We start from the raw sequence: 25713 nt of genomic DNA, 5'->3' as shown, positions 1-25713 counted from the left end.
ATATATTCAAGAGGGAGTTAGATATGGCCCTTACGACTAAGGGAATCAAGGGGTATGGAGAGAAAGCAGGAAAGGGGTCCTGAGGGAATGATCAGCCATGATCTTATTGAATGGTGGTGCAGGTTCGAAGGGCCGAATGGCCTACTCCTGCACTTATTTTCTATATTTCTATGTTAAAAGGCTTTGGGGAGCCAGGAGGTGAGACACTCGCTACAGAATACCCAGCCTCTGACTCAGTATTTATGTAGCTAATCCAGTTAAGTTTCTGGTCAATGCTGACCTCCCAGAATGTTAATGGCGGGGGATTTGTCAATGGTAATGCCATTGAATATCAAGAGGTGGTTAGCCTCTCACTTGTTGGAGATGGTCATTGCCTGGCACTTGTGTGGCACAAATGTTATGTGCCACTTATCAGCCCAAGGCTGAATGTTGTTCTGGTCTTGCAGCATGCGGGCATGGACTGCTTCATTTTCTAAGGAGTTGCAAATGGAATTGAACACTGTGCAATCATCAGCTAACATCCCCACTTCTGACCTTATGATGGAGGGAAGGTCATTGATGAAGCAACTGAAGATGGTTTGGCCTAAGATACTGCCCTGAGGATTTCCTGCAATGATGTCCTGGGCATGAGATTATTGAACTCTAACAACCACAGCCATCTTCCTTTGTGCTAGGTATGACTCCAGCCAGTGGAGAGTTTTCCCGATTCAATTTTACTGGGGCTCCTTGGTGGCACACTCGGTCAAATGCTGCCTTGATGTCAATGGCAGTCACTCGCACCTCGTCTCTGCAATTCAGCTCTTTTGTCCATGTTTGGACCAAAGCTGCAATGGGGTCTGGAGCAGAAGCCAATTGAGCATCGATGAGCAAGTTAGTGGTGAGTAAGTGCTGCTTGATAGCATTGTCGATGACACTTTCTATCACTTTGCTGATGACTGAGAGTAGTCTGATGGGGCAGACTGAGATGGGAAGTTGGTGCTCAAGAATAAAATGTGTGCGCTTTAAATAAACAACAGAAACATGATACATTTTATCATACACCTATGTACATACCGTTGTGAAACTACAAAGCTTTACTCTTCCTTTGCCTTCTGCTCCCCTACCTTGAGTGGGCAGAAGCAAAGCGACCACCATTTTTCCAGCAAAACCGGCCTTAATGATCGCGCTGCACCTCTGAATTTCGCAGCCACAGGTTTAAAATGAGCAAACCTCAAGCAAGATAAGAAATAAGTTTTACCTAAAAATAATGGATATTTGGAACAGTGTCCCAGCAAAAGCAGTAGATGTTGAATTGATTAAATCATCAAAGCAGAGTTTAATAAACATCTTTTTCAGGAACAAGAATGCAGCTAGGTATGAACAGAGGTGATTAATACTGCATGGTATATCATGGGTCCCATGATTCTGGGAAGATAGGAACACTTGGAGAACAGTAGCCCAGATTGGATCTCGCATATGTGAAAATGGATGAATATTCTAGACTTTTAATGTATAGTCTTTGAGGATGAAGTAGTATTTATGCTGTGCTTTCTTTCAGGAGATTAAATATGTGTAATAGAGGTGATGGAAGGGTAGATTGTACACGGTCGATGAAAGCGCGTGTTTGGTTGCCTTTTCTTGTTTCGTGTTTTCCATTGATTTTCCACTTAAAATCCAATGGATGGAATTGTATTGATGATAATCTGTGGCATTCTTCATATAGAAGCTTTGTATGATGACCATCCCATTAATACTCATATGAAAAAAAATGGTAAAAATTTTCTCTGATTCAGATACTGCTGCTTTCTTGGATGTGAAAAAAGGAATTTTGTTTACAAAGTAGGTATTCCTGATGACAGTTCCCTTTGAATGTTTCTATCTGCAGTATTATCTATACATCTGGCAGAGTGCATGGCTCACTAATAATTTGTTTGAATACAAGTAGAGTCAAAACTATTTGCCTGCAGATGAGAGGTATGCAAATCTTTTTTCCCTATATGCAGCTCGATATGTGGGCTTATTCCTTTGCAGTAATATTTTGTCTATGTGTAAAGCAACATGATTCCGGGGAGCATACATTCTAATGATACTTACAGAGGCTCTATCCCGGATCATGGAGGAAGGAGTTATAGTCAGGAAAAATGCCTGTTCCTCCTGGCCCACAAGCAGTGTTGTAAAGACATTTACCTTATGGTTCCAGCCCTTCATGCCTCCTTCCACCTGCCTGGTTTTAGAGGCCCTGGAAACCTTGCCAAAATGGGTTAAAAATAGAAATCTTTTTAAAAATGGAGGCATACAGCTTCCTTAAAACGACTGACCTACATCCTGAGAACAGATTGGTCGCCCGCCCCTCGTCCCACCTCCGTTAAAACTGGATGTGGGTAGGTTTGAGGTGGGTTAAGTTCTGGTTTGAAATTTTTACTTCCCACCTGACTCAAACGCATCCATTTTGGGGATTTAAAATGATCCCTATGGTGTCTCATTTTTAATAAGGTTTTAGATCAGCTGTAAGGAAGTTGGCAGAAGCATGGATTCAACACCTTGTTCCATAGTTGATGAACTGGAGAGGTGCTCATCAAGGACAGAGAGGCAGTCAGTGCCCGCTGGAAGGAGCACTTCAAAGATCTCCTTAACCAAGACTCTGTCTTTGACATGAGTGTCCTCGAATCCATCCCACAGCATGCTACCCGCCACCATCTTGGCACAATACCAGCCCGGCATGAGGTTGAAAAGGCCATCCAACAACTGAAAAACAACAAGGCCTCAGGAGCAGATGGAATCCCCCCCAAAGCACTAAAGCATGGCGGGGAAGCACTCTTGGCGCGAATCCATGACCTCATCTCGCTTATCTGGAAGGAAGAGAGCATGCCAGGGGATTTCAGAGATGCCATAATCATGACCATCTTCAAGAAAGGTGACAAGTTCGATGGCAGTAAATACAGACGAGTTTCCCTGCTATCTGCCACAGGGAAAATTATCGCAATAATCCTCCTCAATTGTCTTCTCCTCAACTGTCTCCTCCCAGTGGCTGAAGAGCTCCTCCCAGAGTCGCAATGCAGATTTTGCCCACTATGAGGCACAATGGACATGATTTTCACCACGCAACAAATCCAAGAAAAATGTAGGGAGCTGAGCAGCATCAACCTCTGTACATGGCCGCTTTTGACCTCACAAACGCCTTCGACTCTGTCAACTGATAGTGTCCTTCTCAAAATATTTGTCACCTCCGCCTATTTCACGATGACATGCAAGACGTGATCCTGACCAACAGATCCACCACAGACTTAATACAAGTGTAGACCGGGGTCAAGTAAGGCTGTGTCATTGCACCAACGCTCTTCCCAATCTTTCGCGCTGCAATGCGTCATCTCACCTTTAACAAGCTCCCTGCTGGAGTGGAGCTAATCTACAGAATGAACGGGAAATTGTTCAACCTCCGTCGCCTCCAGTCCAAAACTAAGTTTGTTCCAACCTCTGTCATTGAATTACAGAATGCAGATGACGCTTGTGTTTGTGCATACTTGGAGGCCAAACTCCAAACCATCGTTGACACCTTCACTGAAGCGTACGAGAGTGGGCCTTACATTAAACATCCGTATGACAAAGGTTCTTTACCAACCTGCCCCCACCACACAGTACTGTCCCCTGATTATCATGAGCCATGACGAGGCCTTGGACAGCGTGGACCATTTTCCTTACCTTGGGAGTCTTCTGTCAGCGAGGACAGACATCGATGACAAAGTCCAACACCGCCTTCAGTGTGCCACTGCAGCCTTCGGTCACCTGAGGAAAAGAGTGTTTGAAGGCCAAGATCTCAAACCTGGCACCAAGCTCATGGTTTACAGAGCAGTAGTGATACCCACCCTCCTATATGCTTCAGAAACATGGACAATGTACAGTAGGCACCTCAAAGCACTGGGCAAGTACCACCAACGCTGCCTGCATAAAATCCTGCAAATCCATTGGCAGGATAGGCGTACCAATGTCAGTGTTTTCTCTCAGGCCAGCATCGAATCATTGACCACGCTTGACCAGCTCCGATGGATGGGCCACATTGTCTGCATGCCTGATACAAGATTCCCAAAGCAATCGCTCTACTCTGAGCTCTGAGCAAGCAAGCCCCAGAAGGGCAGAGAAAATACTTCAAAAACACCCTCAAAACCTTCTTGAAAAAAATGTAACATCCCCACTCACTCGAGAATTCCGGGCCCAAGACCACTCAAAGTGGAGAAGAAGCTTCCGAGAAGGCGCTGAGCACTTCGAGTCTCTTCGTCGGGAGCACGCGGGAGCCAAGTACAAACAGCAGAAGGTGCGTACGACAAACCAAGCATCTCACCCATCCGCCCCTTCAACCAACACCTGCTCCACCTGTGACAGAGTCTGTAGATTCTGCATTGGACTCATCAATCACATTAGAACTCATTAGTGTGGAAGCAAGTCATTCTCGACTCAGGAGGACTGCCTAAGAAGAAAAGTTGATGTAACATCTGCAGAATATTATCAAATGTTCATATACACTACAGCTTCAGTATAAAAATTCTGCTCCATCAATTGGGTATTGTATAATACACAATACAAAATATCACCGTGGAATATTTACAATCAATGAATATATGTAGATAACAGACATATTGACAGACAGTGTGTACCAAAGATAAGTCAGCACAAGATAAACGTTTTGGAAACATCTAAATTACTGACTCATACCCTTGCTAATTTAATGGGTAAATGCATTGTTTTGTATGGCACTAAACCGTAGAACATCTACCCAATAGTGTGGAAAACTGCTCAGATATGTCCTGTCCACAAAAAGCAGGACGAATCTAATCCAGCCATTTACCGTTCCATCAATCTACGCTCAATCAGCAAAGTAATAGAAGGTGTAGTCGACGGTGCTATCAAGCGACACTTACTCACCAATAACCTGCTCATCGATGCTCAGTTTGGGTGGAAAGTGGGTAGCGTGCCATGAAGCCGCCGCAAGTGATGTCAGTGCCAGCTCGCAGGTCGCAAACCAGGCCGCACACCGATCGCAGGGCGAAAAGCAAAGGGGAGGTACGCGCCGCCATTTTTTTTGCTCAGCCGACTTACCGGTTCAGCCTTCCGTTGCCCATTTTACGGGGTCCGTGCCGCAATGGTGCAGCCCGACACTCCACTTCTGTGCCAGGCTGCGGCCACGGCAGCCTGCATCTGGCGTAGTGGAGGCCCCTCGCCCCACTGCAGAATTTACAGCGTGCTCTCCCCTTTAACGGAATGGGAGGGTCCTGTGCTTGCGGAAATGCTACACAGAGAGGCTGCATAGCGTTGGACAATTAGCACGCTCCCCTCCCCCCATCCGCCCCAGTGCCGCCCCGAGAGGAAGTGGAGAGCCCGACATTTGGGCGGTATTTTGTGGCGATTGACTCACCGCTTGTCTCCTCAAAGCCTTTCCACCATGTACAAGGCACAAATCAGGAGTGTGATGGAATACTCTCCACTTGTCTGAATGAGTGCAGCTCCAACAACATTCAAGAAACTCAACATCATCCACGACATAGCAGCCCGCTTGATTCGCATCCCATCCACCACCTTCAACATTCATTCCCTCCACCAACGGCGCACTGTGGCTGCTGTGTGTATCATCTATAAGATGCACTGCAGCAACTCGCCACTGCTTCTCCAACAGCAGCTCCAAAACCCGCAACCTCTACCACCTAAAAGGACAAGGGCAGCAGGCACGAGGGAACACCATCACCTGTAAATTCCCCTCCAAGTTACACACCATCCTGTCTTGGAAATATATCGCCGTTCCTTCATCGTTGCTGGGTCAAAATCCTGGAACTGCCTCCTTAACAGCACTGTGGGAGTACCTTCACCACAAGGACTGCGGCGGTTCAAGGTGGCGGCTCACCGCTATCTTCTCATGGGAAATTAGGGATGGCCAATAAATGCTGTCCTTGCCAGCGACACGCACATCTTGGAACGACTAAAACAGAATTTTAAAAATCTTGCCCATTGTGGATTGCTGGGTTGCAATTTACTTTTTAAACTTGTTTGATGATGAATGTGAAGACATGAATTGACAGGGTACAATGGGGGGGATGTGCAAGGGGTGGTTGGTTATTTGCAGGACTGCTCTGTGTCAGTGGCAATGGCAGAGCAGGAAGAGTGGTTGTTGCATGTGCTTCTGACATCTGGTACAACCTAAGTGAACCTTGCATTAATAAGGGTATCCCTGGAATCCCAGTTGATCAGAGGGTATCCAGAATGCCACATGTGTGCATTCAATTACGGCCTGCACCTGTGAAAAACTGGCCAGAGACGCAATTCCGAGCACCCGCTCATTCTGACTGACATCATCGCAGGCAAAGTTCATATAATTGTTGGCCCTGCCAAACATGCCGTTGATTGGGAAATCCTAGATATGTCTCCGGCAGAGCACTGAAAGGATCCAGAGGCTAAAAAGTTAAGGGTGGTGGTAAATTTGACAGCTACTGGTAATGCCTGGCCACCAGGTCCAGCAGGGAGCAGGTCTTCTAGGAGGCTGCAGATGTCTGCCACCACCTGACTAAACAACGTGAGCCTCCTGAAACACTACTATTTGGACAGGTCAAGGAAATTCAGCATCTGTGTCACAGGTAGTTCCGCCTGTGAAATGCAGCCCTCTGCTGGTCCCCTCTCTGCTATTCCCCTCTTGGCTGCTCCCCTCCTCTCTGCTGTCCAGCTACAGGTCTCTCAAGAGCAGGCAGCTGCTGCCGGTGCTGGTCATATTAGTCCTCGTCTGCGGTCCAATCTAAGGGAGCCGAAGCACCACCCATTCTGCTGTGTTTCAAAAAACCTCCAAAATGTAGAAAGTAAACTCTCAGCATAAGCACTGTGAACAAATCCTTTCCCACTAGAAGTTAAGAAAGCATCTGTGAGTACTGAGAACTTATTGCAGTATTTCCATGGGTTTTAATCAGTCTCCTCAATTGCCGTTGTGTTCGCCTTGGTTTCTCTGGCAAGTTTCGAGAAGCCCGGGAAACTCAATGGGCTGAAGTTTCTCCTGGAGTTGCTCGTTTTTTTTTGAGCAACTTGATTTTTCTGGACTACCTTTTTAGTTGCAATTCTGGCCATTTAATTTGCACCAGTGTAAATGAGTTAGTTAGGTTTTTTTTTAGTTCCGTTTTTTTTTTCAGTTCCGTTTTTTTTCCAAAAGGGGGCGTTCCCAGCCACTTACCCCGTTTTAGGCGTTTGGCCAACAAATAGCTACTCCAAACTAACTTAGGCCAGAGTATGTTACCACTTCTGTCCGCACAGAAAAACCTTACCTAGAGTTAAGGAATCGGCGCAAGTAACTACATTTAAAGCACCAAGCACCAAACAAAGCACAAAAAGTAATAAGCAATTAATTAACAAATAAAAAATAGAAGGAATCCTGCATCTAAAGCACCAAGAGCAAAATAATAAGCAATCAATCAATAACAAATAAAAAATTGAAGTCCTACCAAAACACGACCCGGGAAGGCAGTGCGCTGCCGATGAGGGAAACCATTCGGCTGCGGGGGCGGGAAGAGAGAGGGAGAGAGGGGGGGAGAGGAGAGGAGAGGAGGAGAGAGGAAAGGAGGGGGGGTGGAAGGTGGAAGTACCCTCTTGATCAAATGGTACAAATCCTCTGGAAGGTCTGGAGCCAGCCCCTTGGACTTCAGTATCCTGAGGATCTTGTTTGTCCGAGATACGGTGGACGTTCCCTCAGCTCAGGTGCATCTGTTCCTGCTGTCAGGGCCGCTAACTGGGCTGCCTGCGTGACGCAGTTACTCCCATCCTCGCTTACAGAGGGCCTGGCTTCATGTTTGGGGCACTTGGAGGGCTTTGGTGATGACCGCTTGCTGATGACAATGGTCCACAAAGCCCTTCAGAGTCCTGTAAGAGTTTGGCATATCTAGACTGATGTCCGGCATGGCATCAAACACCCGCATGAATCCTCGGTTCATCTGGTCGAGAGTTACAAATCCAGACCCCCAGAAACTCTTCAGGAGTTTTACAATCAGGTCAGAGTTGACACAGCCTGCAGAACACACTCTGGCCGCCAATGAGGGAGCCCATTCGGCCAGGGCTAGGGGCGGCGTGCTTCGGGCCCCTCCCACACAGCCTGCAGCGCGCATTTGCAGAAACGGCCTGCCAGGAGCTACTGCACATGCGCGCACACTCTAGCGTGCATGTGCAGAGGTCCCGGCACTGTTTTCAGCACCGAGAGCTGGCTCTGCCCACCACGCGTTCCAATGCGCTGCGCCACAGGCCAAAGGCCTGGAAGCAACGGGGAGAATACGGAGGTAAGAAATCGGCGCCGTTTCTGTTCTACAAAGTCGGCGCACCTCCAAACTTGGGCCCATGGATATGCTGTTAAATTTTAAAGTAATTTGAAGGGACGGATTTGCGGCTGTCGTGGTTTTTCGCCGAAAACGGTAGCGATTCATGAAACTTACCGTTTTCACTGCGCTACCGTTTTTAGCCGTAACTTTCGGCCTTTACATCTGTGCCGTGGGTAAAGGAGACATTGCACACTCGCGGCGCAAAGATGCGAGTTTCGGCAACTTTAGTCTGGGGCCAGGAGCGCTGCAAGAGAGGCTTTGGGAGGGGGGAAAAAAACAAATTCCAAAAAATATTCCCAAAACATTTACAAGACCCTTAACTAAGTAATCGCTGCAAAAAAATTAAAAAATAAAAACTTTAACTTACCTTTTTTGCAGGGTTTCATACTTACCACTGCTGGTAGGGCTGCAATAACAGGTATGACCTGTCACTATTCTGGGAACAGCGTACGGGTCGGGAGAATGCCGAAAGTCGGTGCACATCGACGCACCTCTCCCTGGCGGTACTTGAAAGTGCCGCCGCAAACAGGAACCCAAGGATCCCGTCCTGGCTTTGTGACCGGGTTTTCGCCGCGGAGGGTGAAATCGTGATGAAAACCCGGTTGCAAACCTCATGAAAATCCAACCCGTCCAAAATATCGCTCCAATTGAGCGATTACCATATGTTAATAGACATCCTGCCTCTCCCGAGGCAGTTCAACTCTGTTGCCTTCGGCCCTACTTAGACATTTCCCCACAGGAAATACCTCAACATTGGTCTTAAAGGGGCATGGCTAGCTAGTTAAGCATCTATACTTCTCAGCACAGGGGATCAGCTAGTGTTCTTATATATTTTGCTTACACTGCCAACATATTATGAATATTTACGTAATTGTATTAATTGTCTGCATTGCTGGTTATTCATAACTATCACTGTCAATTAACCCAGTTAACCTATAACGGCTCAACAGTCTTTGCTTTCTGAGGCCCAGGATAGGGATTTGTTACTGGGTATTGGTAGCTCCAGAATTATACCATTGACAAAAATTAAAATCAATATTAATATCTGAAATTTATATACAAGCTTTCCTAATCAGCTATTGAACTTGCACTCTGCAGCTCCCAACAAATCCATTAGAGTACTGGACATATACCTACTATCGCCACACACATATTCTTCCGAATTGCCAAGATGACCAGAGGCCATTAAGTCCATAGCAAATTCTAAACTGGCAGACAAGCTAATGTTAATTTTATTTTAGTTATTGAAAATATTCCCATAAAACCATGTATCTTTGTTGCTGTGGCTCCAATCAGAGATAACCACATCAACTGCTGTGATATGTAAAATTGTATCCCAGTGCATGATGCAATGGTGGGATGGATGACATGAATCAACAGGGGCAATTCTAACATGGGTGAGAGGGTGGGAATGGGTGCAGGTGAGGGGGTGGGGTGGTGTGGGGGAAGGTTAAATGGGCAAAAATTTCAAGTGTGTCGGGAAGCCAGCTCCAACCCGCCGACTTCCGGGTTGTACTGAGGTGGGACAAGGAAGGTTCAGACAGCTGGGAGCCGGGTTGGCATTTTAAATATGTGAATAAGGCTGGAATTTTCGGATTTAACCTGCTTTGCTGGCCAGGTTTCCCAGGCCTCAGGAAACTCGGCAGCAGCAGCGAGGCGAGGACAGCCTCTGGGAGCACGACTTGTGGGCTGGGAGTGCTTCCTTCCAGCCCCCAAGCTCCCTACCATCAGAATACCCAACCGCCACCCCCCCCCCCACACAATGCCCCCCAGGATCAAGGATCGAACCCATCCCTCCAGGTAGGAGATCCAACTCCCCTTAGGGTCGGATCCCCCCCCCACCTCCCAACCCCACCCAGGTTTGGGGATTAGACCTAACTGGTCCTGTGACCTCCTCCAAAGCATTTCCCGCACAACTGGAAGCCAAGCCTATCAATCTGGTCGACTTCTGTGCAAGGAACCGGTCAATGACGAAAGACGCACTCTCCACAACAGGTGGGAAAACCCAGACTTCCAGATTTCCCGCAAGCTACTGTAGACCTGCCATCCCCGCTCCCAGCATGTCATGAAGTAAAAGTTCCCCCCAATGTGTTGCAATTTTTTGCGGGGCATATGCACGCAAAATGGATCCAGTTTGGATTTCAGCAAATAAACTCAAAAGCCTATATTTAACAATATTGACACAGCTGAGCCTGGACTGGCTAGTGGTTGCTTTAAGACAGACTTAAATGGAAGTGTGTTGTTTGCACATAATTTTCTAAGGCTATCTCAAATTTGGATGAATGCAGGAAGAAAATTAGTGCTGGGTGTGCAAAACTGCATGCAAGTGAAACTTAGGAGCAGGGATAATTAAAGAGGAGCTGAAGAAGCCGTGGCGAGTTGCTGCAGTGCATCTTGTAGATGGTACACACTGCAGACATGTTGTGCCGGTGGTCAAGAGAGTGAATGTTTAAGGTGGAGGATGGGATGTTGATCATGTGAGATTCTTTGGAAAATGTGAGGTCATCCACCTTGGGAAAAAAAACAGTAAAAGGGAATATTATTTGAATGGGGAGAAATTACAACATGCTGCGGTGCAGAGAGACCTGGGGGTCCTTGTACATGAAACTCTTTTAGGAGTTAACAAAAAAACATTAAACCGTGCCCCCTGATCTGGGGGAAACACCAACATTTACAATGCCTTTTTTTTTTGGCACAGAATCGAATTTTTTTTTCCAAGTGCCCCCTATAAAAGGGGAGGGGGACACTAAAAGCACCGGCAATTAAAACAAATTAACTTAAAAACATAAAATCAAATTAAAATTTGGTTGCCGGGCGTGACGATGCACTCCAGTCCCTCCGGTGCCCACCTCTCGCGGAAGGCCTCGAGCGTACCGGTGGACACCGCGTGCTCCATCTCCAAGGACACCCTGGACCGGATGTACGCGCGGAAGAGAGGCAGGCAGTCAGGTTGAACGACCCCCTCGACCGCCCGCTGCCTGGACCGGCTGATGGCACCCTTGGCCGTGCCCAGGAGCAGTCCTACGAGGAGGCCCTCGGACCTACCCGCTCCCCTCCGCACAGGGTGCCCAAAGATCAGGAGTGCGGGACTGAAGTGCAGCCAGAATTTCAGGAGCAGCCCCTTTAAATAATAAAACAGGGGCTGCAACCTCGTGCATTCCATAAAAACATGGAACACGGACTCTTCCAGACCGCAGAAATTGCAGGCGGCCTGGGAGTCCGTGAACCGGCTTAAAAATTTATTGCACGGCACTGCTCCATGCACCACCCTCCAGGCCAAGTCCCCGATAAATACTGGGAGGACTCCCGCGTAGAGTGCCCTCCATCGGGGACCCCCGCCTCCTCCGGACGGCAAGATGGTACGCCATGGCGTGTCCGGATGGCAGGCGAGGATGGCAAAGTTGAGAGTGTGCAGGAGCAGCCCGTACAGGAAACCCCTCCGCGCGGAACTGAAAGGCACGGAGGGGATTTTCCCGAGGCGGCTCAAGTTGTGAGGCGCCGGCCCCCGAGGGAGGTTCCGGAGTTTGGCGCCGATGAGGAATTCCGTCCGGACGGGGGTCAGTTCGGACGGGATCTCCCCACGTGCTTGAGCCTCCTCGATGCACCTAACAGAGTCGGGGCCCAGAGCTCTTTTTAGCAACTCGATGGCATCGGCTGCGTGGCAGACGTTGGCAGAATTTAGGCGCCGCACCAGCGTGTCTGGCGCCATCCAGCCCGCTCCTCCGCCATCGAGCAGGTCCCTGACCCTGGTCATCTCACCAGCCACAGCCCTCTCGTCCGACCGCCACCTAAAACCTTGGTCGTGGAGGTACGGATTCCCGAGCAGCGGCTCCTGCAGGACGGCCGCCACTCCAGCCGGTGGAGAGCTGCGCTTGGTGGAGACTTTGTTCCAGACCCTGATGAGTTCCTTGTAAAAGACAGGCAGCTCCCGGAGGGCGGTCTTGACGCCCCCCCACACTCCTTGAGCATGAAACTCTTTTAGGAGTCAACAAAAAACATTAAACCGTGCCCCCCGATCTGGGGGAAACACCAACATTTACAAGGCCCTTTTTTTATTTTTTGGGGGCTTTTTTTGGACACAGAATCAAATTTTTCCAAGTACCCCCTATAAAAGGGGAGGGGGACACTAAAAGCACCGGCAATTAAAACAAATTAACTTAAAAACATAAAATCAAATTAAAATTTGGTTGCCGGGCGAGATGATGCACTCTAGTCCCTCCGGTGCCCACCTCTCGCGGAAGGCCGTGAGCGTACCGGTGGACACCTCGTGCTCCATCTCCAAGGACACCCTGGACCGGATGTATGCGCGGAAGAGAGGCAGGCAGTCTGGCTGAACGACCCCCTCGACCGCCCGCTGCCTGGACCGGCTGATGGCCCCCTTGGCCGTGCCCAGGAGCAGTCCTACGAGGAGGCCCTCGGACCTACACGCTCCCCTCCGCACAGGGTGCCCGAAGATCAGGAGTGTGGGACTGAAGTGCAGCCAGAATTTCAGGAGCAGCCCCTTTAAATAACAGAACAGGGGCTGCAACCTCGTGTACTCAATAAAAACATGGAACACGGACTCTTCCAGACCGCAGAAATTGCAGGCGGCCTGGGAGCCCGTGAACCGGCTTAAAAATTTATTGCACGGCACTGCTCCGTGCACCACCCTCCAGGCCAAGTCCCCGACAAATAGTGGGAGGACCCCTGCGTAGAGTGCCCTCCATCGGGGACCCCCGCCTCCTCCAGACGGCAAGATGGTACGCCATGGCATGTCCGGACGGCAGGCGAAGATGGCAAAGTTGAGAGTGTGCAAGAGCAGCCAGTACAGGAAACCCCTCCGCGCGGAACTGAAAGGCACGGAGGGGATTTCCCCGAAGGCGGCTCAAGTTGTGAGGCGCCGGCCCCCGAGGGAGGTTCCGGGGTTTGGCGCCGATGAGGAATTCCGTCCGGACGGGGGTCAGTTCAGACGGGATCTCCCCACGTGCTTGAGCCTCCTCGATGCACCTAACGGAGTCGGGGCCCAGAGCTCTTTTTAGCGACTCAATGGCATGGGCCGCGTGGCGGACGTTGGCAGAATTTAGGCGCCGCGCCAGCGTGTCTGGCGCCATCCAGCTCACTCCTCCGCCATCGAGCAGGTCCCTGACCCTGGTCACCTCACCAGCCACAGCCCTCTCGTCCGACCGCCACCTAAAACCTTGGTCGTGGAGGTACGGGTTCCCGAGCAGCGGCTCCTGCAGGACGGCCGCCACTCCAGCCGGTGGAGAGCTGCGCTTGGTGGAGACTTTGTTCCAGACCCTGATGAGTTCCTTGTAAAAGACAGGCAGCTCCCGGAGAACGGTCCTGACGCCCCCCACACTCCTTGTGCATGAAACTCTTTTGAGTTTACCTGAAAATAAACATAAACATTAAAACCATGCCACCCGCCTGGGTGACACAGCAGACATTTTCAAGGCCCCTTTTTTTTTCTTTCTTTTTTTTTTTGGTTTTTTTTTGGGGCGCTAAAATCAAATTTTTCCAGTGCCCCCTATAAAAGGGGAGGGGGACACTAAAAGCACCGGCAATGAAAACAAATTAAACTTTAAAACGTAAAATCAAATTAAAATTTGGTTGACGGGCGTGATGATGCACTCCAGTCCCTCCGGTGCCCACCTCTCGCGGAAGGCCGCGAGCGTACCGGTGGACACCGCGTGCTCCATCTCCAAGGACACCCTGGACCGGATGTAAGAGCGGAAGAGAGGCAGGCAGTCAGGTTGAATGACCCCCTCGACCGCCCGCTGCCTGGACCGGCTGATGGCACCCTTGGCCGTGCCCAGGAACAGTCCTACGAGGAGGCCTTCGGACCTACCCGCTCCCCTCCGCACAGGGTCCTTGTGCATGAATCCCAAAGAGTTAGTTTGCAGGTGCAGCAGGTAATCAGGAAGGCGAATGGAATGTTGGCCTTCATTACGAGAGGGATAGAGTACAAAAGCAGGGAGGTCCTGCTGCAACTATATAGGGTATTGGTGAGGCCGCACCTGGAGTACTGCGTGCAATTTTGGTCACCCTTCTTAAGGAAGGATATACTAGCTTTGGAGGGGTACAGAAACAATTCACTAGGCTGATTCCGGAGATGAGGTGGTTACCTTATGATGATAGATTGAGTAGACTGGGTCTTTACTCGTTGGAGTTCAGAAGGATAAGGGGTGATCTTATAGAAACATTTAAAATAATGAAAGGGATAGACAAGATAGAGGCAGAGAGGTTGTTTCCACTGGTCGGGGAGTCTAGAACTAAGGGGCACAGCCTCAAAATACGGGGGAGCCAATTTAAAACCGAGTTGAGAAGGAATTTCTTCTCCCAGAGGGTTGTGAATCTGTGGAATTCTCTGCCCAAGGAAGCAGTTGAGGCAAGCTCATTGAATGTATTCAAATCACCAGATAGATAGATTTTTAACCAATAAGGGAATTAAGGGTTACGGGGAGCGGGCGGGTAAGTGGAGCTGAGTCCACGGCCAGATCAGCCATGATCTTGTTGAATGGCAGAGCAGGCTCGAGGGGCTAGATGGCCTACTCCTGTTCCTAATTCTTATGTTCTTATGTATAATGGAGCTTGGACTGCCACAGCGCAAAAACATCATGGCAGCTGCCTAGAGATTTTGCACACACTTGTAATAAGATCTTTTTCTGGATGCACACCAGCTACACATTGATGGAGTGGAAGCCCTTAAGGTACACAAATAGTCCTGGTTGTTCTGGGGGTGACCGGATTGCCACATGTGTGCAGTTGACAAGGCCCTGCACTTGTGGGAGCCAGCCAGATACGCAAACCTGAGCGCCCGCTCATTCTGACTGGCATTATTGCAGGCAAAGTTCACATAATTGCCAGCCCTGCCAAACAAGCCATCGGTCAACTGTCTTATGCATTTATGGGCCGCCAACTGAGAGATCCTGGATATGAGAGGGGCCTGGACATAGTGGATAGTAAGGGTCTATTTCCATTGGTGGAGGGGGCATAGTTTTAAGGTGGTTGGTGGAAGGTTTAGAGGGGATTTGAGGGGGGCTTCTTTACGCAGAGGGCTGTGGGGATCTGGAACTCGCTGCCTGGAAGAGTGGTCGATGCAAAAACCCTCACCACTTTTAAGAGATGGTTGGATGGGCACTTGAAGTGCAATAACCTGCAGGGTTACAGACCTAGAGCTGGTAATTGGGATTAGACTGGATGACCTTTTGTTGGACGGTACAGATATAATGGTAAGTACTGCAGGGAATAGAATATGGCCAGGGTGATCTCCTGAACTAGTTTCGATCGCCTGGATGGGTTGGAGAGGAATTTTCCCAGATTTTTTCTCCCTAAATTGGCCTGGGTTTTTATCTGGTTTTTGCCTCTCCCAGGAGATCACATGGCTCCGGTTGGGGTAGAGTGTAGAATGCTTCAGTATAAGGAGTGTCGCAGTTGTGTGAGGCGGACTGGTTGGGCTGGGTGCTCTTTGCCTTTCCGTCATTGTTCATAGGTTTATATGCAACCTTTAGGACTGCTGACCGAGGGCCATGCGGCTCTTTGTCAGCCGGCGCGGACACGATGGTCTGAAATGGCTTCCTTCTGCGCTGTAAATTTCTATGTTTCTATGTTTCTATGTCTACAGCAGAGCCCTGGAAGGATCCGGAGACAAAAAAGTTGAGGCCGACGGTGACAGACAGCTACTAGTAGTGCGTGGCCACTAGGTCCAGCAGGGAGCAGGTCTTCATTTAGGAGGCTACAGATATCTGCCACCACCTGACGCGACAACCTGAGCCTCCTGAAACACTGCTGTTCAGACATGTGAAGGAAGCTCAGCCTCTGCCTGTACACCATTTCATGTGTAGTGCCTCCTGTGAGCTGCACTTCCGTGCTGGTCCCCTCTCTGGTGGTCCACTCTGTGGTATGCAGCTACAGATTTGTGAACAGCAAGTTGCGGGTGCTGGTGCTGCTGTTGCTACTGGTCATGTTACTCCTCATCTGAGGTTCAAAGCTCAGGCAGCATAAGCAGCATCAATCCTGATGTGATAGAACAAACCTCCAAAGTGTAGAAATTCAACTCTGAGCAAAAGTATGTTGAACAAACCCTTTCCCACTAGCAGGTGAGAAAATAGCTGTGAGTACTGAGTATTTATTGCCATCTTTCTCTGAAATGGATTCAGCCTCCGTAATTACCTTGGTTTCACTAGCGAGTTTCAGGAAGCCCGGGAAATCTATGCACCCAACGTTAAACTCAAATGTCTGTAAATATCACTCTAATTAAGCGTTTAACATATGTTAATTGGCAAACCATCTCTCCCAAGGAGGTTGCATGTACACAGCCTAAGGCACTATAAAAAAAATTTCCAAATTTGACCTATTTTTAGAAATACTACAAACAGAGGAATATTTGAGGAATCTAGGTGTATCTCTGAACATGTACCAACAATTTTCTGGCTGTTGCAGTAAATTTGAAAATGGCTGTATCATATATTTTGTTGGCTAACTTATCTGTCAATAGAAAATGCAAATATATACATTGCCCCAACAACATCCAGCCTGAGCCATAAATAAAACGGGTGCTTTGTTTCTGAATAGTCAGATATCTGCATATAAATATGTAATTTTTGATGGTACAGTGAATAATAGCATCTACTGATTTACTCTGAGATGATAATGAAATTCAGCCAGCAACTGTCCAAAAACTATATATTGTCACTTTTGCATTGCTGTGAAGTTGTTACCAACTCACACCAGGACAAAAGTGACAACACAGTTCAGCAGTCAGACAGGATCTCATTTCTAAGTGCAATGGTGTGAGATCCTCGCAGGGAAGCTGTCTCAAGGAGTATAATTCCAGTGCAATAGTGGCAGCTCATCAGGTGAGGCAAGTAAGGCCATTTCTCATAGAATTGTCACAGATTCCCCTAATCTAAACACTTCAACCAATTGTGTTTTTATTAGTTTATTATTAATAGAATATAACTATGAAATAGCAATTAATTCAATTTCTACTAATGCTTGAATCAAGAGTTTAAATTTCTACATCAGAAAACTAAAGATACTGTGCTTGCAAGAAGGACCCATTGCCATGGTAACAGGCTAGTTTGGTTGGGCAAACTCAGAGGCGTTTGCCATTCGTTAGACTTGCTCTTGCCTGTTTAATTTCCCTGAGCTTTTGTACACCAAGTTACTGCAAATCAAAGATTGAAACAGTGCAGCACCCTCTACAGGGGATCTAGGATCTGTGTGAACAGGACAAGCAACAGTCTATCTCCTTAACCAATCAGATTTAAGAATTATTAATGAAAACTGCAGTGTGAACCAGGAAGTGCAAGTTATAATAATGAATTAAATGTCAAATCAGGTACAGAAAGCAAAATAAAGAGAGGGAAAGAATGAATCGATTAACAGAGAGAGAAAAAAGAGACACAAAGAAAAACTTTGAAAAATTAATTTAATTTTGTTTTTAAATCTCCAACAATTAAAAGCTGAAGGAATGAGATGCCACATTTGTAAAAGTTTATTTTCAGTGCTTAAAAGGTTGTTCATCAGTAATTAAGACTTATCATGTCATTAAAAATGGTACTTAGACTGAAATGGACAAGCCCTAACTTTTTGTGGCAAGTTTAATCCGTATCTATGACGTGCGTAGAGGAACTTCACGCCATTGAATGCATTTGAATGAGAACCCAACGACGAGATGCAATTTTCATACAGCTCACGGAGGAGCAGCGCATCTTGGACAACAACTTCCAGATTTTTACATTTAATTGTGTATCTGCGTTCACCTGAAATTGCTGTCCGATTTGCATTTATATAACGGTGAGTGCCGTTAGCCTCAAGCTCGTGTGCTGAGCTTGCTTAGCGGTATTTGTGCAGTTTTACAACCTGCAGTATAGATGCAGTGCTGCAAATCTCTCAAACCAGCAACAGAGCATAAATGCAGCCTTTTCATCCTGGAGCACTGAAATTTTCGATGTGGCTTTTAAGTCACTTGTAAATCATGAGCTTTAATTGCATGATGAGTAAAATCAGGTCCTTTTTTAAAAAAGAGGAAATGATTATTGAAGGACAAAATGCTTTAGGCTGCTCTTACTTATAATTGGTTATTGAAGGTTATTTATAGCAAATAAAAATAAAATGAAAGTGATATCACCATTTCTATGTACTCGCAGGATGTCGTCAGCAAAGCAAATAGTGCCATGGAATCTGGTGCGCCATATGTCCGTGAGAAGTCACTAAGAATGTGTAATAACACTGAGCCAATAGTTTACTGATAGTAGAAGCATAAGAACATAAGAATTAGGAAAGAAAATAATGTGTATGGAAAATGAAAGAGATCGGGTGTCCTGGTTGACAATAAATTGAAGCTATTGTAACAACGTCGGTGACAATCAGTAAAGTAAATCAAATGTTGGGTTGTATTACAAGGTCAATATTGAGCCAAAATGGTGAGGTGATCCTGCCACTTTATAAATCATTGGTACGACCACATTGAGAATACTGTATAGAGTTCTGGTCACCGCAGTACAAAAAGAATATTGCAGCTATTGAGTATAAACAGAAGAGGGCGTGGAGGGATTGGATTATGATGAGTAATTACATTAATTGGACATGTTCTCTTGGAAAAGAGAAGGCTGAGAAGTGATTGCTGTTTTTACAAGCTTAAAAGGGATGAGATAATGTAGACCATGACAAGCTGTTTCACCTTGACCAGAACATTAGGACCAGTGGATACAGCCCGCCACTTGAAGAGAGGTAAATGTACAACGAATCTGCTGAAACATTGAGGATAATTTTAACCCCCCAAAAGTGGGTTTGGGTCAGTTGGGAGGTTAAAATGTTAAAATTCTGAAACAGGAACCCTTCCCACCTCAAACCCACCCATGTCTGGTTTTAACAGTGGTGGGTTGAGGGCCGGGCAATCAACTCACTCTCAGAAAGTGGGTCAGTCATTCAAATCATTTAAGGAGACCCACTTTCTATATTTACAGTGTACCTACTTTTTAAACCCACGTTGTCCATTTTTTTGAACAAACCTGGCAGGTAAAGGGGCTGGATCCATCAGTTAGGTGGCTTTACAAGGAGCAGGATTGTTTCCTTCAGGCCTAACAAGCTTATTTGTAAACATTCCCTCCCCCACCTCCATAATCTCCCTCTGACACGCCCCCATCACCAACCACCAACCCCATGATTACCAGACCCTCCATCATCAACCCCTGATCTCTTGTTCTGCCCCCAACTCCTTAAACCCTCGATCCCTCTCTGATCTGTCCCGAGACTCCGCGATCCTCCCCAAATCCCTTGCAATCTTCAACCCCCCGTGATTACCCTTAACACCCTCAACCACACTCTGCCCACCTGCTCCCCGTGATCTCTACTCCCAAAAACCATAAAACTTGCCTGATCCTGGGCTGCAGCCTTTTCTGTAGAACATCCCTGCTGAACAGGCAACCAGGCCGGTCAACAGGTTGGCTTCTGGGCGGGGAATTTATTTTAAAAAGAAACACACCACCCAGGAGTTAAAACTCGTTCGCACCACTCCCAGCTCGGGGGCAATATAGGGCATGTTGGCCCATCAGCCTGCCCCCTGGTCAGTAAGGCCCATCCGCTTGCTCCCCGGTCAGTACGGCCCATCCGCCTGCCCCCCGGTCAGTAAGGCCCATCCGCCTGCTCCCCGGTCAGTAAGGCCCATCCGCCTGCCCCCCCGGTCAGTAAGGCCCATCCGCCTGCCCCCGGTCAGTAAAGCCCATTCGCCTGCCCCCTGGTCAGTAAGGCCTCTCCGCTCCACAACTGCCTCTTAGAGGTGGAAATGGAATTGAAGACGGGGAGCAATTTTGGCCCAGACATGTGGTAAGTGTAGCGTGCTTGGGAGCAACAGGTGACTTTGGACCGATTGTTCCCAAAGCTTTGCACCACTGCGGTGTTCCTCTTTATGTCTGGGTCTGGGTAAATGAATTGAGAGATTGATTGCCATGATTGGTCAACAACTGCATTATTGTTGTATCAGTCGACTACCAAAAGGCGAACTAGATGGAAATTAATCATTTTCCTCATTTACCAATTTCTATGTTCTTAGGTCAAACAGAAGAAACACACAAAGCGGAAGCACGCTCGCTTTCATTCCATTCACGAGTTGCCCTGCGACGTTTCCAGTGACAGGTAATGACCTGTCTCCGAACATGCAGCACCCCGGAACCTCCCTGTAGCTGTGGTCCTGCTGCTTGAGTCTGCCACCCTCAGCATATCGCATGCTTCATAGATGCTGCAGGCAGTACGTGCGAGAGTGGCATCTTCTCAGCTCAGGGCCGGAGCAGCACCGGGCTGGTACACACACCGTGCGGTTTGCATGAGAAATCACAAGCGATCCTACATCTCGCAAAGCTGAAACAGTTTGCTAACTGTAGCCTGACAGCGATCTCTGGAATGGCTTCCGTATTATTCCCAGTGTAAATGATCCTCGTGTTTTTTCAATTCGCTTAGACATGTAACCCCGCCTCTCCCGGTGCTTTGTCCCGTTTGACAACTAACAAAAAGTTTGGGATGTCCCGAAGGCAGGATCCCCCTGTCTGATCCCCCTCTCCCAGTCTGCCCTCTCTGGGTGAAGCAGGGTGGGTGAAGCCCAGGGTGGGTGGCCCAGGGAGGGTGAACTAGTGTGGGTGAAGCCCAGGGTGGGTGAACTAGTGTGGGTGAAGCCCAGGGTGGGTGGCCCAGGGTGGGTGAAGCCCAGTGTGGGCGAACCCCAGTGTGGGCGAACTAGTGTGGGTGAAGCCCAGGGTGGGTGAAGCCCAGGGTGGGTGAACTAGTGTGGGCGAACCCCAGTGTGGGCGAACTAGTATGGGTGAAGCCCAGGGTGGGCGAACTAATGTGGGTGAAGCCCAGGGTGGGTGAACTAGTGTGGGTGAACTAGTGTGGGTGAAGCCCAGGGTGGGTGAAGCCCAGGGTGGGCGAACTAATGTGGGTGAAGCCCAGGGTGGGTGAACTAGTGTGGGTGAACTAGTGTGGGTGAAGCCCAGGGTGGGTGAACTAGTGTGGGTGAAGCCCAGAGTGGGTGAACTAGTGTGGGTGAAGCCCAGGGTGGGCGAACTAATGTGGGTGAAGCCCAGGGTGGGTGAACTAGTGTGGGTGAACTAGTGTGGGTGAAGCCCATGGTGGGTGAACTAGTGTGGGTGAAGCCCAGGGTGGGTGAAGCCCAGGGTGGGCGAACTAATGTGGGTGAAGCCCAGGGTGGGTGAACTAGTGTGGGTGAAGCCCAGTGTGGGTGAACTAGTGTGGGTGAAGCCCAGGGTGGGTGAACTAGTGTGGGTGAAGCCCAGGGTGGGTGAACTAGTGTGGGTGAAACCCAGGGCGGGTGAACTAGTGTGGGTGAAGCCCAGGGTGGGTGAAGCCCAGTGCCACTCGCATTGCACGCCTGTCTGTAGGAAGTTGCCAGCTGTTTCAGGCGGGCTGCGGTGACAGAGCTGCCGCCCAGTCCAGCTTCTTGCCCACTGACAGCAAGCTTCTCCCCACAGCAAACACGCCTCAGCCACTCACATACTGCCACTGAAAGGCCCGGGTGCAATGGCCCCTGGACTCACTACATAACAAGCTGCGACCTGTGCCGCCGGGAGCGGTCACTCGGAGCACTGTCTGTGGTCACTCACCGCCTCCCCCGCCGCTCCGGCCGGACGGCTCGCCTCCTGTCCCTCGCCAGCCTGGGCCACCTTCAAGCATTCCGCCTCGCCCAGGGACGCGCTCTTGTGGTGTGTGACTGCGGACCAAACGCTGGCAAACGCCGCTTTCTGCCTGTACGGGGTGAGCTGCTTAGATTGTGAGGCCAGGGGACTGGCCATCTTGGGGCCGGCCCGGGAATGTTGCGGCTCTCTGGATGCCGCGGTGTCATTGGGCCCCGAACAGCACAGGTTGGGCTGGGAGGAGGAGAAGACGCGGTCCAGCACCTGCCTCCTCCTGCTTTTCACGGTCACTTTCCCCGCTGGGTCTTTCTTAGTTTCGCCTTTGTGGTCGGATGCGAATTTGGAGCCGAGAAACGGTCTGGTCCTTTGGAAGTGTTTCCGCAGGCGAGTCTGGATGGAGTGGGACTCCTGCTTGCAGTAAGTGTCGGTGTCGGCGACCTCCTCCATCCTGCTGCAGTCTGCTCCGATCCTGGTCAGGGACTGGGGAGCTGCACACAGCCGCCTCGCTAGGGCTGACCGGCAACAGCCTATGGTGAAAAGTTACAGATCGCCTTGGCTTCCCAGGAACTGTGGCAGTCTGTATCGAAATGCAACAGCCCTCGTTGCAGCGGAAGTCTACAACAACAAGAACCCAATGAGAATTGCTTCACTACAATCCGCTCCGGCTAAAGCTGCGCCCGCTACAGCAGCAGCTATACTTGGGACAAAGCTTCCGGGCATGAGAAGAATTAGAAACAAATGATAACGAGCAAGATAAAATGCTTAGATTTTGAAAGTCATTCTAAAGCAAACCACCCAACAGTGCTGGCTGGATACAATTGATCTAAACGCCAAACTCGCCTCCTTTTATAGCGCAAGGAGCAACCGAGGAATCTACCACCAACCTGGAGCCTCGTTGACTGCTCAAGACAGCACGTATCAAAAAGGGGGCGGAACTCAAAAAACAACTGCTAAACCTAGTAGATTTTATTTGAATTTAAACTAATGGCCCTGAATTCGCGGTCGGCATGACGGCGTACGCTCAGTACGCCATCGTCATATCGCCTTTGAAATAGAGCGCAAGTTTGGGATTTCCGCGCGCACGTGCACATGCGCTAAATCCAGAACTTGCAATTTGTTCCGACTGCACATCGACTTCCCCGCACGTTTCACCCCCTCATTTAAAGCAAGGGCGCATGACCTGATTGCTGATTGGTCCCCTTGGAGGATAAGGCACAACCAGAAGTTTCTCTGGAGTGTGCAATTGGAACCACCCAGCCCAAGTTTTGAGTGACTTTGCAAAGTGTAATTCGAACCATTCTGACTTCAGAACTCCCCTGCAAGCAGTCACAGAGAGGATAGAGCTCCCAGCAAAAGCCTCCAAAACTCCTGTCCCCAGCCCAATGACATACCTCCCCTCCCCCAGCCGAAGTCCCTGACACCCCCAGCCCAAGTGCTGCCTCTCCCAACCGAAGTCCCTTACCCCAGCACAAGTGCATAGATGGGGCATTGTGTGTGAGTCATGGATTGTTAACAGGTTTATTGGGTATGAAGTGAATAGCGACAGTTTTGTGACTTCCAGATTTCATCCACTGTGGGTGTAACAGGGATTGGAAGAACATGAGACGTCTTCCGTGAGTTCGCTCTCTCCCCTCCGATCCCCTCTTCCGCTTCCCCATCTCTTTCTCTCCCCAGCTCTCTCTCCCCCTCTCCGTGTCTCTCTCTCTTCCCCCGTGTCTCTCCCTCCCCCACCGTGTCTCTCTCTTTCCCCCTTCCATGTCTCTCTCTACCCCCCATCTCTCTTCCCCCTCCCCCTGTGTCTCTCCCCCCCACCGTGGTCTCTCTCCCCTGCTGCCTATCTCCCCCGCCCGCTGCCTTTCTTTCCCCCTCGCCCACAGCCTCTCTCTTCCCCTCCCCGCCCGCCCACCTGCCATCTCTCTCTCTCTCTCCCCCACTACCTCCGATGTTTTTTCTCCCACAGAAGGCCGCAATAATGCAAAGGCTGGAAGCAATGTTTCAGCAGCGGGCTACATGTGCACTGGTCGGGGCCCCACTGCCGGTTCCAGTTTTAAGTCCGAGGATTCTGCGCATGTGCGAGAGGTATCAGGGTCGGAGTCTAGAGGATGCAGGCGCAGAAAAAACACAGTGCATATAGTCAAATTAACGTGTTGGTGAAAAGTTGGGCTAATTGCCCACCCACTGCACATTAATTACCCTGAAAATGTCTATGGGCTAGATTTTCCACATTTTTTGCAAGCTTAACACCCACTTAACATTCATTTTACCGCTGAAATGACGTATAATGCCCATATATCACGCATTTAGCCACAAAATGAAAACTGACGGGCATTTTTCGGAAACTTATTGCCGAGCGTTACTATCCCCATGTGCGTGACACCGGAAAAAAATAATGCCGCCCGGCCACTTTTTTGGGGCGGAATCATCAGAGTGGGCAAAATCAACGCCCGTAATATCACCCAGCATTACTTTCCACACGGAATTAATGCCGGGATTCAATAATACCGCCCGCCCATTTTTTTTTTGTCGTAAAGACCACATTTGGTGAAACTAACATCCAGGAGATCGCCCAGCGTCACTTTCACCACCTCGCACACACATCGCCCACAATATCACTCGCCAAAAAAACTGCCCAGCAAAAGTGGAACTGTTCTGAACTAAAGCCAGCTGTGTGGCTGCCATTTTTTTAAATCGCAGGTCACTTCATTCAAAAGGCTGCTTCAACTTCGGGGGAGTTTGGATTGACTCTGGAGTTCTTCTCAGGTGAAGTGACCATCTCAACAGACACATTTGCAGATATGGACTATTGGGGGTTTACTCTAGGTGTATTTTAGTGAGGAAATGATTGCTTCTGATCAATCGCTATTATACTTTCATTGCAATGGGACCAGCCATTTCTCAGCCTGCATCGATTAATACGCAGATAATGCAGAGTGCAGATGGCTCAATGTGTGATGTACATCATTATGTCCCCAATTTAAGATGTGCAAGAATGAGGAGGAGGGCCTGACCATACACAGCCCACACTTACAGGGAGAAGAGGTCTTACCTCGACCTGTCCGAGCATACCTGCCTTCGGAGACTGGCTTCCACAAGGTGGTGATCAATGAAATATGCAAGCTCATCAGGCCAGACATGCAGCCTGCCATCAGGACATCAGTGTCGGTTGAGGTCAAGGTCACTGCGGCACTGTCTTTCTACGCGTCCGGTTCCTTTCGGGCCTACGCGGTCGAGATTTGCCCTCTGTTTAACCATGCCACACATCGGTGCATTAGACAGGTTGCGGAAGCCCTGTATGCGCGTAGGATGGACTTTATCAGCTTCCCCGTGACCACGGAGGCTCAGACTGACAGGGCTGGAGTATTCTATAACATTGCTAAGTTCCCGAGGGTGCAGGGAGCTATACAGTGCACTCACATCACCATGAGGGCACCTTCTCAGGATCTGGAGCGTTTTCATAACATAAAAGGATTTCACTCCCTGAAGGTTCAACTAGTTGTCGACCACAGCCAGATCATACTGGCAGTGAATGCCAAATGTCCGGGCACTATTGATGAGGCTCACATCATGTGTGAGAGTGCTGTCTCTGACATCTTTAAGAGTCAGCCACAAGGACAATGCTGAATGCTTGGTGATAACCGATATGGCCTAGCCACCTGGCTGATGACCCCCCTACATGACACCCACACCGAGGCCAAGAAGCAATACAACCGGAGCCACAGAGACACATGCAATGTGGTCCAGAAAACAATAACTGTGTTTAAGCAGCGCTTCAG

At 49.1% G+C, this 25713-nt stretch overlaps 1 protein-coding gene across 1 annotated transcript in view; it reads right to left on the bottom strand.

Annotated features, from left to right (window-relative positions):
- The window catches only part of mctp1a (multiple C2 domains, transmembrane 1a), a 979537-nt gene extending 957131 nt beyond the window's left edge, over positions 1-22406 (bottom strand). Inside the window, exon 1 of the mRNA XM_070884895.1 lies at positions 21971-22406. Coding sequence (XP_070740996.1) covers positions 21971-22387 — 417 coding nt within the window. The 5' untranslated portion in view covers positions 22388-22406. The remainder of the gene's footprint in view (positions 1-21970) is intronic.
- Between the last annotated feature and the right edge of the window lie 3307 nt (positions 22407-25713).

Source organism: Pristiophorus japonicus, chromosome 1 (assembly GCF_044704955.1).
Source record: "Pristiophorus japonicus isolate sPriJap1 chromosome 1, sPriJap1.hap1, whole genome shotgun sequence".
NCBI classification, from domain to species: Eukaryota; Metazoa; Chordata; class Chondrichthyes; family Pristiophoridae; genus Pristiophorus; species Pristiophorus japonicus.
Note: the sequence above shows the minus strand (reverse complement) of the source record. Positions and strands in the feature narration are given on the sequence as shown.